Source organism: Monodelphis domestica, chromosome 3, assembly GCF_027887165.1.
Source record: "Monodelphis domestica isolate mMonDom1 chromosome 3, mMonDom1.pri, whole genome shotgun sequence".
NCBI lineage: Eukaryota > Metazoa > Chordata > Mammalia > Didelphimorphia > Didelphidae > Monodelphis > Monodelphis domestica.
Genome location: NC_077229.1, coordinates 92667810 through 92681051, shown reverse-complemented (window position 1 = coordinate 92681051; position 13242 = coordinate 92667810). Strand labels below are relative to the sequence as shown.

General features: G+C 38.5%; 1 protein-coding gene across 7 annotated transcripts in view; it reads right to left on the bottom strand.

Moving 5' to 3' along the window:
* Positions 1–13242, bottom strand: part of LOC100025567 (long-chain-fatty-acid--CoA ligase ACSBG2-like) — a 108345-nt gene that overhangs the window by 40911 nt on the left and 54192 nt on the right. For all 7 annotated transcript variants that reach the window (XM_016432122.2, XM_016432121.2, XM_056822546.1 and 4 more), the window contains one exon: positions 1293–1480. In XM_016432122.2, the coding sequence (XP_016287608.1) occupies positions 1293–1480 (188 nt within the window). The remainder of the gene's footprint in view (positions 1–1292; positions 1481–13242) is intronic.

Sequence of the window (13242 nt, the reverse complement as noted above, 5' to 3'; positions counted from 1 at the left end):
AATATTGTTTCTGACTTTCTTACAACTGGTAGAATTTTTTTTTCTTATCATTATAGTGTCAAAATTTAACTATATTGTAAGATGTTAGGAGAATTGAGTCTTCCTTTTTCCCCCCAGTTAGAGTCCTGTGGATTCTTTTCCCAGAAGCATCTCTTGATTTTTTTAATTCTGGAAGAATTTCTTGAATAAATTATTGGAATATAGTGTTCTGAATTTTTTATTAACTTTTCTGGGATAGCAAGCAATCCTAAGGTTGCTGTGTGGGTCCTCTCTTCTAAGTTTTGTTACCTGGGTCTGAAAATTTTACATTTTAAAAAATGATTATGTCATTATCTGAAGGTATTTCCTCACTGGAATATAGTTTATAATCTATTTTACTGAATGACACATATCTCTGGATATGATCAATGTGGGAATTTGTTTTGTTGATTATGTATATTTGTTGCAAGGGTGAGATGGTTTGTTTGTTTTTTTCCAAACGGAGGAGGGAAAGAAAAATAAATATTTGTTTTTTTAAGTTAGTAAATCTTCTGTTGATAGTTTAAAGTTATTCAGAGTTGTAACATTTTTATATACTTCATATTGATTATTTTCTTAACTATTTCCTCCTGATCTCTTTTTTTTGCTATCTTTTAATTCAATTAAATTCCACTTTAATTCCTTCCACAATTTTTTTTGCTACCTGTGAGTTCTTTATTTTATTTGTTCTCATGTCTTTCTTACCAATATTCATTTTTGTCTAGTTTCTTTAAGCATGCTATGTATTGATTTGCTTGTAATTTTCATGTTAGGTGCTTAATAAGTATTTCCTTTTTTCCTTCCTCCTTCCCTGCCTTGTACTGGTCCTTCCTTCTTTCACTGTGATAGGCCATACCAGACACACTGAAAGGTTAAACTAGGTTGACAGCTATGTGAGTGGAAGGAAGAGAATGAATAAAAGATGGACATGCCATGAGGGATGAGAATGGAAAAAGACTAGAGGAAAACCCCAAGTTGCAAATCTGAGCAACAGGAAGGATGATGGTGACCTGAAATAAATAGGGAAATAAGCAGAATCGTAATTTTAAGAAGGGTTCCATTTTGGATCTGCTAAATTTGAGGTGCCTATGAACCACCCAGGTAGATATGGTCAAAAGCATTAAGGGACACAGAGGACTCTGCTTTTGTTTATCTCTGTACCTCTCCCCAGGACCTAGCACTGTGCACTATATACTATCAGGTGTTTAATAAAGGCTTGTGGAACAAATGGGGAAAGAATGAAAGAAAAAGTGGATGAAGGGTTTCCTACTCACTCATCTTCCAGTCTTGTGTTTGCTTTGTATCCCACTTTCTTGGCCCAATTAATTATCCCCTTCCTGAATGGAGTAGATGATGAATAAGTTGAGTTCATGCTCTCTTGGAACTCTTCCCAGATCCCAGCAGCTCCACAGAAGGAAGTAGGTCTCACCTCCCGCAGTGTGTTTATTAGAGATCCCCGAACCTGACATAATGAAGTTAAGGTCAGGAAATCAGCAAGGGAGTATGAAAAAGCCTTAGGCTGGGAGCCAGAAGGCCTCAAGTTGAGTCCCAGGCTTGCCACTGACTTGCTCTATAATCTTGGTCAAATTCTTAATCCATTCTAGACCTCAGTTTTAAGATCAAAAGAAAGGGGTCAGGGCAGCTTAAGTGGCTTAGTGGATAAAAAGCCAGACCTAGAGATGGGACCTGGCCCTGGGCTGAAATTTGGACACAGACACGTCATAGCTGTGTGACCCTAAGACAAGCCACTTAAAACAAATTGCCTAATGCTTACCGCTCTTCTGCCTTGGAACCAACTTATAGTATTTATTCTAAGATGGAAGGGTTTTAAAAAGGTGGACGATCAAAGAAAAAGATCTAAGAAACTAAGGTTTTTCTCAATTCTGACATTTTATATTCAGGAAGTTCTGCTTAAATTCAGGGCACATCCTTCACAATCTGACACCTCTCCCCCCTTCATATAAGTTATTATCACACATAACTCCAACCTATTCATTTCAAGCTCCATTTCAACATGGAGAACTCTCTTTCCCCTGAATATGTCCTGGACTTCTCCCACCTCTAAACTTTTGCCCACACTCTTTCTCCATGCACTTCTTCACCTGATGAATTTTATTCAAAATTCCTATTTAAATGCTACCGCATCTAAGAGGAGGATCTCCTAATCCCCAACCCCTTTCTCTTAGTCAATAATAACCTTCCTCACCTGGCCTTCACATAGAGCTTTCTTTTATAATTCTCTATGCACTTACCATACATACTTTTTAATGTAGTATAGCTATTTGGTTTTGTACCTTCTTATCCCTATTTGTTGGTGACCTCCACGAAGACATGTTAATTATCTTCTCTCAACTCTGTATCTTCCTTGGGCCCCAGGGCAAGAGTGCATTTGGGTACTAAGTAAATGTTTGCTTTATTTCACTGTACAGAATATGTTCTAAGATCCCACTGACACATTTTTAGGTTCTAAGACCACTTCCAAATCTGATTTTCCAGATTCTGATGTCCCTCCCAGCTCTGACATTCTCTGTTCTAAGGAGTCTCCCAGCTCTGACATTCTGTGCATTAAGCACCCTCCCTGCTTTGACATTTTGTTTTACACTTCTCCCAGCTCTGGTATTCTGTGTTCCAACATTCTTCCCAGCTCTGACATTCTCCATTCTAAGGGTTCTCCCAGCTCTGACATTCTCTGTTCTGTCTTTCCAGCTCTGACATTCTCTGCTCTAAGATCACCCCCAGCTCTGACATCCTATGTTCTAAGGGCTCTCCCAGATCTAACATTCTTGGTTCTAAAGCCCTTCTAGGACTGATGTTCTAGATCATAAAGTCTCTTATAACTCTGATTTTCTATGTTTTATGATCTCTTATCAAATCCATTTGGCCTTTTCTTAATCCTCAATCTCCTTGACTTCTCTGCAACCTCTTTTCCTTTATACTCTCCTCTTTCTGGGTTTTCCTGATGCTTCTCTTTTCTGATTTTTCTTTTATGGATCTGTCTGCTCCTTCTTAGCCTCCTATAATCTTTATTTATTTTAAACCCTTACCTTCTGTCATCAATTCTAAGACAAAAGAGGGGTAAGGTCTAGGCAATTGGCATTAAATGACTTGCCCAGCGTCACACAGATAGGAAGTATCCTCAACCACATTTGAACCCAGGTCCTCCTGACTCCAGGTCTAGCTCTTTATCTACTGTGCTACCTAGCTACCCCAGCCTCCTATCCTTTTTCTTTATCCAGATTATTCCCACTATCTGTGAAGGTCTGATTTTGTTCTGATCCTTCTTTTCTTCTTTCTCTAAAAAATGGTTCTCTATTACCCTTCAAGATCAAATATAAAATCTTTTGTTTGCCTTTTAAAGTCCTTCATAAGCTGTCTCCCTCTTACCTTCCCAGTCTTTACACCTTGTTATCCTCCTGTACTTGGTGATTTAGTGACATTGGCCTTCTTGTTGTTCCTCTCCACCCCACCCAACAGTCCATCTCTTAACTATCTTTTGCCCCTTGTCTTCTCTGGATTCCTTCAAGTTCCAGCTAAAATCCTTCCTTCTACAAGAAGCCTCATCTAATCCCCTTAATATGAGTACCTTCCCACTGTAGATTATCCCTAATTTATCCCATATATATCTTATTTATACAGAGTTATTTACATGTTATCCCCCCCCCATTAGATTTTGCACTATTTGATAGCAAGTGCTGTTTTTGTTTTTTTTTTTGCCTTTGAATCCCCAGTCCTTAAGTATTTTATAAATACTTAGATGACGTTTTGTTGACTATGTTTTGAGATCCTTCCCAATTCTGACATTTTGGCATCTAAAGACTCTTCCAGCTCTGAAATTGTGGATTGTAAGGACCTTCCCCTCTCTGACATTCTATGTTCTATATTCTAAGGTCAATACCATTTCTAATATTCTGTGTTCTATGTAAATGGACTCAGGAAATCCTTAGCATTATCATGTTACATTAATCTGACCAGCCAGAATCAGGGGCAACAATAACATCCATTTTGGCTTCCAACATCAACAAAGTGGTAAAGTTAACATATATTGCTCTTTCCATTGCACTCTGCCTCCAGGAGGTACTTATGATGTAGCTGGACATAAGGTTTGTACCCTGAGTTTTCCTGGGGGCAGAAAGTCCCTGCTCAATATGAGATGTGCCTTAAAATTTGTTGACAGGTTCATCTTGTAAATACCACTCCAGATGGGCTATTGTGAAGATGGGATTAACTCTCCCCTGCCCATTATTAGATTTAATCACTTATCCTTAAGTATGGGGAGGTCTGTGACCCATGTGTGTGAAAGTGGGTGATGAATCAGAACCCACTGACTGCACCCTGGGTTGTCCTAAGTAAGACTATAGCTATAATTGGTCCATGTAAAAGTGGAAGGAAGGCACAGGAAGTAACAAAAGGAAGGGTCTTTAAAAGTTCCAAGAACTTCCTTTGATGGGATGAACCTTCAACTTGACACTGGAGGAGCATCGGCTGAGGGCCTCAGACTGCTTTTTCTATATTCTATTAGGACTACCATGTGGGTGAGTGAAAAGGCTGACTCTTTTCCCTGGCTTGTTCCGGAGATATTAGCCTCCAGAGAGTCCCCTCTTCTTGGAGGAGGCCTTGTGGCTAAAATCCTTGTTTAATTTACCTCTGGATCCCCTTTGCTGTGGCCTCTTAAGTCCTGCCTGGTTCTGACCAGGCTGGAATAAATATCTATTCTCTCTGATTTTCTTACTTTCATTCTTTCTCTTTTTGTAAATAAACTACCATAAAAAAAGTCATTTGGAATTGAGTAATAATTCCTGGCAATCACACTCTTATAAATTTAGTCCAACCTTTTTATTTTTACCCCCTATATTCTGTCCCTTACATTCTGGCTGGCCACGTAGGTTGTGATGAGTACCCTCAATCTCTCTAAATTTTCTTGACTTTTCCTTCACTTTTGTTACTATCCCCAAAACAACTTTTTAGCAGCTGATTCTAAGTCTACAATTCACAGCTTCTAGACAAGGTAAGTTCATTTGTTCCCTCTTTCTCTTTAAAATAAAAAACAGCTGAAAATTATGGTGCCAGCAGTAAGCTGGTGGTTTTTCCTTACCAGCAGCAAGTGGGCTGCTCTGTTCCTTAGGGAAAAAATACTTGCAGTGAGGGTCACACCTGGGGTAAAGCTTCCACTCCCTTTCAGAGGGGAAGCGACTTTGCTCTGCCCCAACAGAATTCCACATCACAGCCAAAAAACAAACAAACAAAAACCAAAATCTCTGGAAAACTGGAGAAAGTAATTGAGCTCAGCTCAGGTGGTATTTCTGTTTGTTTGTTTGTTTTGTTTGTTTGTTTTTTATTAGAGAGAGTGGTTGTTAAGCTGAAATTAACAAAGTTTTAGCCTTGTTTTGCTCCTGGAAGTCTGCTTTCTCTCTTCTCCAAGCCCCATGTTTCTCTAAAATTAACTTAAGTGAGAAATGAAATCTGGGGAGATTAGTCAGGAAGAGCAGCATTATAGTAACAAAAAACTGGCCCTTTTTACCCTAAGAGGTTTTTAGAGCCCAGATAAGCTAAAAAATAATTTATAAAACTCTTTTTTCCCCAAGCCAACTCAGAAAAGCAGCATTTTTGCTTCTAGAAGGAAGCACATGGTCAGAAGCATGTGGTTCTAGTGTTTTACCCTTATGGGGAAGGCAGCTGCCTCCTATTGACCCTCCTATAATTTAGCCTCTGGCAAAAGTTTTCCTCACCTGCCCTCCACCCAAAAGTTAATTAGACCAATACATCATTAAAGAGACCACACCCTGACCCTAGACCTTAGCCAGTAGACCATCTACTGACAAAAACCAGAATAGCAAGCAATTAAATAACTAAATTTAAAACATGATAGAACAATTATTTAGAATGATTTTGATAGCATTTCCTAAGCTAGATCAACACTGTTTCTTTGGTATTTAAAATAGCTCATAATCCCACAGAACATATCACAATGGATATACTTAGCACTGTTCCTGGGCATGATTATGATAGTAGGATATGGAGTTTTCTCTCTCTCTCTCTCTCTCTCTCTCTCTCTCTCTCTCTCTCTCTCTCTCTCTCTCTCTCAAAGCTTTAAAAAACCCAGCATAAGAAGAGAGATCTGCCTCTCTAAACATCAGAGCCAACTCAGACTGAGTCCCATCAGGCCTCATGCATTTCTGTGCATACTAAAACTACTTCAACTCCTCCTCATTCTGGTCTAACTACCTTTAAAGGTACTCAAACTCCTAAATTCATGGCCTACACTATTGCAACCCAAACTCCTCTCACCCTGCCTATTCCCCCCTCCTAAACCCATTTCCTACACTATTTTGACTCAAACGCGACCTATTTCCACACCCATTATCTGCTCGATAGCAACTCAAATAGCCTAGAAGCAGAAACTGAAAATAATTTAGCTAAAAGCTTATTCCCTTTAAAGAAAGTACTCACCTTCAATAAAAGCAGAGATGTGGTGTCTTTAAGACACCATTCACCCTTCAGCCCCCCCCCATCTAAATAGATACAAAAAAGGCTCTCCATCCTTTGAAGAAGAACCAATAGTAATCATAAAAATTGTAGAATATATTCAAAACATTTGACCCCAATTGGATGGATATTGAAAATTTATTAGAAATTTTTTGACAAACAGAGAGGTAAATAAAATCATCTCTCTTGATAATGAGAAAAAGGCAGGGGAGCAACTCATTGGCCACTGAACATCAAAAATGGAACCCCAATATTGAAGCAGATTACACAAAACCATGCCAGGCCAGAGAAACACTATTGACAGCCATGAGAACTTGCCCCGATAGGCCAGATACATGGTCAAAATTGGAAAAGACCAAACAAGAAATCAATGAAACTCCCTCCCAGTTTATGGACAGACCCATTGAAGTGGGAAATAGATATATCGACCTTGATTTGTCCAGAGAACAGGATATTAGACAAATACATAGCTAATTTGTTAAGAATTGTTCTACAATGGTCAAAGACTACTTTAAAACTAGCTGCCTAAATTGGGACTCTATGGATCTCAAGGAATTGAGGAGGGTAGCAGTCTACATTTTAAAGGGCCATGCACAAAAACATGAAAACTATGAATCAATGGAGGCCTTAAAAAAAGAAAATAAAATGCTAAGAGAAAAATTGGAAAATCAGGGAACAACTATAGCCCTGTTGCAGGAATCCACAAATCAATCATTAACATGTCTTTACTGTGAACAAATGGGTGATGTAATGATAGTCTGTAAGAAGTGGCTACAGAGGGGGCAGCTGGGTAGCTCAGTGGATTGAGAGCCAGGCCTAGAGACAGGAGGTCCTGGGTTCAAATATGGCCTCAGCCACTTCCCAGCTGTGTGATGCTGGGCAAGTCACTTGACCCCCATTGTCTAGCCCTTATCACTCTTCTTGCCTTGGAGCCAATACACAGTATTGACTCCAAGATGGAAGATAAGGGTTTTTAAAAAAAAAAAGTGGCTACAGGAAAAAAGGAATAATAACAACTTTAGAAATAACAGCCATAAAAATAATAACTATAGATATCATAATGACAATCAACATAATGACAGTGCTCCAAATGAGACAAATGAAAATACACAATAAAATACCCAACAACAGTACATAAAAAGTAGAGCTCATTCATGCTATAAAAATCCCCCTCAATATGGGGGATCCCAGAAGAACGCCCAAACATCTTTATGAAGGTGCAATAGGGGGGTAGGGGCCTTGGAATCAAAGAGTGAAACTTTTGCTTTTCCAGACCCTGATGTTTTAATGCCAATTATTCCTATACATTCCCTCCCACACAGCAATGAACCTCATGTAACCCTAAAAGTGGGAAATTCATATTATGACTGTCTTTTGGATATGGGAGCATCCAGATCAATTCTGGTGAGTAAACCAGATACAAAATGCAATTATGTTGGCTCATTAAATTTAGTAGGTGTATCAGAAACACCTCAAAAGGTCCCAAAACTCTCTCCTTGAATGGTATCCATGGGACCCTTAACAGTAAAACATTCTTTTCTATTAATGCCTGGATCCCCCACAAATCTGCTGGAAAGAGATCTATTATGTAAATTTAAAGCAACAATAACTTGTGCTCCAAATGACTCTGTGTCATTAGAATTACCTGAGGAATACTTAAATTTGCTCTGTACTTCTCTTGGAGAGCCAGGAGGTGAAAGAGCCTCTCACCTTTGAAATACCAGCTGATATACCTGAGTCTCTTTGGGCCACATCATCTTCCAATGTAGGCCTATTTAAATCAGCTGTTTCTGTTCAGATTAAGACAAGAGGTGGTCCAGCTCCCTCTATTCCTCAGTACCCTCTTATCAAAAGAGGCAATTGAGGGAATAACCCTTGTAGTAAATTAATTAATTAAGCAATGAATAATAATTTCATGCAAATCAGAATATAATTTGCCTATTTTACCTGTTAAAAAGCCAAAATTAGGCCCAGATGGTAAAGTCATGTACCAATTTGTCCAAGATTGAAGGGTGTAAATAACTAGGTCATAAAAAGACATCTTGTGGTTTCAAACCAAAACACAGTAATTCCTCTATTCCCAGTACAGTCACTTACTTTACTGTAGTGTACTTGTGCCCAGATTTTTTTTTATACCTATCCATGAGGATTCCAGGAATATATTTGCCTTTACCTGGAAAAGTTCTCACTGGACCTGGGCTCACTTTCCACAAGGGTATATGGAAAGCCCTATCCTGTTTGCACAAATTTTGAGCCAAGACACAGATAATATTAATTTTTTTTAAAGTACATTAATTAAATATATGGATTATTTGGTCTTGGCTTCACCAAATGCCACAGCATGCCAAAAATATAGCAAACATCTTCTTTTGGAACTGCATAAAAGAGGCCACAAGATCTTAAAGGCAAAGTTTCAGTGGTATCTCCCCAAAATGGAATATTTAGGGTTCATTTTAACTGCTTGTGCCCATTCTATTTCTCCTAAGCATATTGAAAATATTCAAAAATTGAGGGTTCCTGCCACTAAGAAACAGTTAAGAGAAATCTTAGGAGCAACAAGTTTTTGTAAACAATGGATCCTTTGTTATTTGGAAATTACTAAACCCCTTAAAGCAATAACAAAGGATTCAGTCACCGAACTGCTTAGATTAGAGCTGGAACACTTGTCAGCTCTGTAAAATTTTAAACAGGCTATCCTGTCTTTCCCTGCTCTAGGAATTCCTGATTATAAAAACACTTACTTTTTATGTACATAAGCAGAGAGGGGTGGCTTCAGTTCATTGTCTGGTTGCTTACTATTCAACCCAGCTGAACTCAGTAGCTACAGGAGCAGTACCATGTCTTAGAGGCATAGCTGCCTCAGCATTGGGATCTGCTGATTTAATATTGGGATGCCCTTTAACCATAATGTGCCCACATAAAGTCAAAGCATTGCTGCTAAGGCCTAGAACACAGGCATTTTCTGATCAGAGAATTACAATGTATGAAACAACCTTATTGAATAATGAAAATATTACTTAAAAACATTGTACAACTCTTAATCCTGCCACCTTGCTTCCAGATTTACCAGTTCATTATGCAATTGTGAAACACTAGTGTCCATGGCTAACAAGCCTTGAGATAATCTCTTGGACACTCCTTTAGACAACCCAGATCTAGTCTTATTCACTGATGGTTCTTCTTTTATGAGGGATGGCATATGCTACACTGGAGCTGCTATAATCACAGAATTTTCCACTGTGTGATCAGCTTCACTGCCCTCAAATGTAAGTGCTCAAGGTGCAAAAATTGTGGCCCAAAAACATTCCTGTATAATTGCCAAAGACAAAAGGGCAACAATTTGTCCAGATTCTAGGTACACATTTGGAATTTGTCATGTAGTGGGTATGTTATGGCTTCAGAGAGGGTTTTTAACCTCAGCTAGAAAATCTATAGCTAATGCAGAAATTATTAATAAAGTTCTTTCTGCTCTCCAGCTACCCGAAGTCCTAGCTATAGTTCATTTCTCTTCCCATAGATGGCACTGACCCTGTCTCTAGGGAAAATGACCAGGCAGATACCACTGCAAAGCTAGTGGCCATAGAAGGGTCTGAATTAATTTTAACATTAACAACCACTGATGACTTAAATTTATCATTTTCCTGTGATGGAAATAAAGTGGAAAAATGGAAACAAAAATTTAAAGCAATTTAAAGATTAGTGAAGTATGGGTGTCTTCTGAAGGAAAACCCCTGATCCCTAAAAGTTTTTATTAATACATTTGCCAATATGTGCATTAAAATGGTCACTTTATCACCCAAGACATCGTGGACTCTGTTAAAAGAGTATGGATAGCTCCTGGTATAACTCCTATAGCCTTTTAAAGTGTGTACAGCCTTCCCTACCTATCAAACATATAACCAAAATGCCTTTTGTGATAAAGCTTCTGGTGGGTGTCTTCTGGCTTACACACCTTTTGGGCACCTGCAAATTGATTTCATAACAATGCTAAAAGCTTGACTTTATAAATTTTGTTGAGTCATAGTGGATTAATTGACTAGATGGCCAGAAGCATTTCCTACTGCCTGGGCACAGCAGCTTTTGTTGCCAATGTGCTCTTAAAATAGATTATTCCTTGCTTTAGCTTGCCTGCATGTATTTATTCAGACAGGGGAAGTTATTTTACTGATTCAGCTTTATCTCAAGTATATTCTTGTCTGGGGATAACTCCCAAATTCCATGTACCATATCATCCCCAGAGCTCAGGCCAAGTTGAAAGAATGAACAGAGAGCTTAAAACTATGATTGGCAAATTGTGCACTGAGATAACTTTAAAATGACCTGAGATTCTCCCTCTAGCTCTATTTTTATTCTTAGAAGCAGGTCCAGGGAAGATCTACACATCTCACCATTTGAGATGCTTTTTAGACATCCCCCTGTACAGGATAAGCCTTTTTCTCCTGCATATACATCACTATTAGGGGGAGATGCTTCTATCACTTTCTATATATAGGAATTGCAGCACAAATTGTGTGAACTCCAGGAATCTTGAACTGCAGTACAAGCAGGACCAATAGACTTTCCATTTCATGACCTGAAACCAGGAGACAAAGTGTACATAAAGAATTTCCAGTGTACTGGAGCAATTCAGCCTTCCTGGGAAGGCCCATTTCAAATATTGTTAACAAGTCCAATAGCCATAAACATTGGAGAAAAGGACTCTTGGATTCATTGCTCACATGTAAAGAGAGTGCCTTCTACTGAAACCGATTGATTGTGTCCTGTCACATACATTGGAGATAAAAGTTCCTACATAGACAAGTGGACACTGTTTTAGGGAACACATTGAATTCCTGAATTTTTATTTTATTATTCCTTTTTCTTTTATTTTAATAGAATATTTCATTTTCTTCCCCTTTTCTTATTTTTGTACTTAAAGTACATATCAATATTAATTTCTTTTTTTATTTTGCAGTAGTATAAGTTTAAAACATATTTGTTCTAATATTAATGCATATCCAAAAACTTTAGACTATGGAAGCATGCCATTTATTGATAAATGTTATGGGACTGTGATTAATGTTTGTGCCTGATTCCAGGAGAAGGGAACAAAAGAGCCACTGCAATGCCAAGGAGAGCACAAAAGAGTCATTATACAGTGCCAAGAAGCACAAGGTAAAAAGGACCAAACCAATCCTGGTGGGATTGATGAGAATCTGTGCCAAGACAGAGGACTTGTTTAAGGTTCAAGGTTGTGGTTTTTTGACATCCATCAGATATAGGCGGCTTTCCCTGTGCCACATTAAGACAAGTACTAAAGTTTGGCTACCATCCTCTCTCCCCCAGACCAGGGAATGACACTTCCCTTTCACACAGAAACCTAGTCCTTTTTTTCTCTCTTATAGCATGGCAACTTCCTGTAGTCCTGACTGCCAATGGATAAGTGCAATATTAATACATTTTGTCCTACAGATTTGTGGGACAGAAATTATTTTAATTGGACCCTAATATAAGGACCTGTTATGAATTTATTCTTTCTTGTTTATTCAGAAATTTTTTTATACTTAGATTTTTTGATGTTTTGATTCTGATTTTGAATTTTTTCTTTCTCCCAAAGTTTAATTTTTTTCTGTTTTTTCTGTTTCTGTTTTTGATTTTTCTTTTGATAAAGAAATTTGATAATTGACTCATACACCCCATAACTCAACCATGTATCCTGAGTTAATCTGGGTGTTGGCCAACTCCTTCCCCAGGGGGATTGCATATATTTTCATAAAATCCACAATTTAAAATTTTGTTTGAGAAAAATTTCAGGGAAAAGAAGCTTGCTAACTCCTTGAATCCAGAAAATGAACTCTTTGGAGAAAGATGTCTGTAGAAAGCTACACTGCATCAAGAAGATCCAGAATGAACATTGGGGTGCAATTGATTGAACTGAAGGGGGTTGAACAGTTATCTTGAATGTAAAACTTTTATGCCAAAGGGGACTGCCCCCTAATTGTCTTTTTGTCAATGTACCTAGCAAACATTGGGTTTGCTTCCTCTCTCTTCTATTTCCCTCTTATCTCTAACTATTGTAGTTTCCTTTTATAAAGAGCAATATTGTATACAACTGTTGTTAGAAGATTTTTAGAGTTATAAGGCCATTACGCTAAATGATCAGTTGGGGAGACTAGTCTCCCAAATGATCACAGGGGAAATTGTGGAGATGGGATTAACCCTCCCCTGCCCATTTTTAGATTTCATCCCCAGAAGTGTATACATCCCACTTACCCTTAATTATGGAGAGGTCTGTGACCCATGTGTGTGAAAGTGGATGATGAATCAGGACCCACTGACTGCACCCTCGGCAGTCCTAAGCAAGACTACAGCTATAATTGGTCCATGTAAAAGTAGAAGGAAGGCACAGGAAGTGACAAAAGGAAGGGTCTTTAAAAGTGACAAGAATTTCCTGTGACCAGGTCTTTCACCTTGGAACTTGACTTGAAGGAACCTGAGGACCTTTGACTGCTATTTTCTATTAGGACTACCATGTGGGTGAGTGAAAAAGGCTGACTCCTTTCCTGGATTTCTGGAGGTACTAGCTTCCAGAGAGGCCCCTTATCTTGGAGGAGGCCTTGTGGCTAAAACCATTGTTTAATTTACCTCTGGGCCCCCTTTGCTGGGGCTTCTTAAGCCCTGCCTCAATCTAACCAGGCTGGAGTAAATATCTATTCTCCCTGATTTTATTACTTTCACTCTTTCTCTTTTTGTAAATAAACT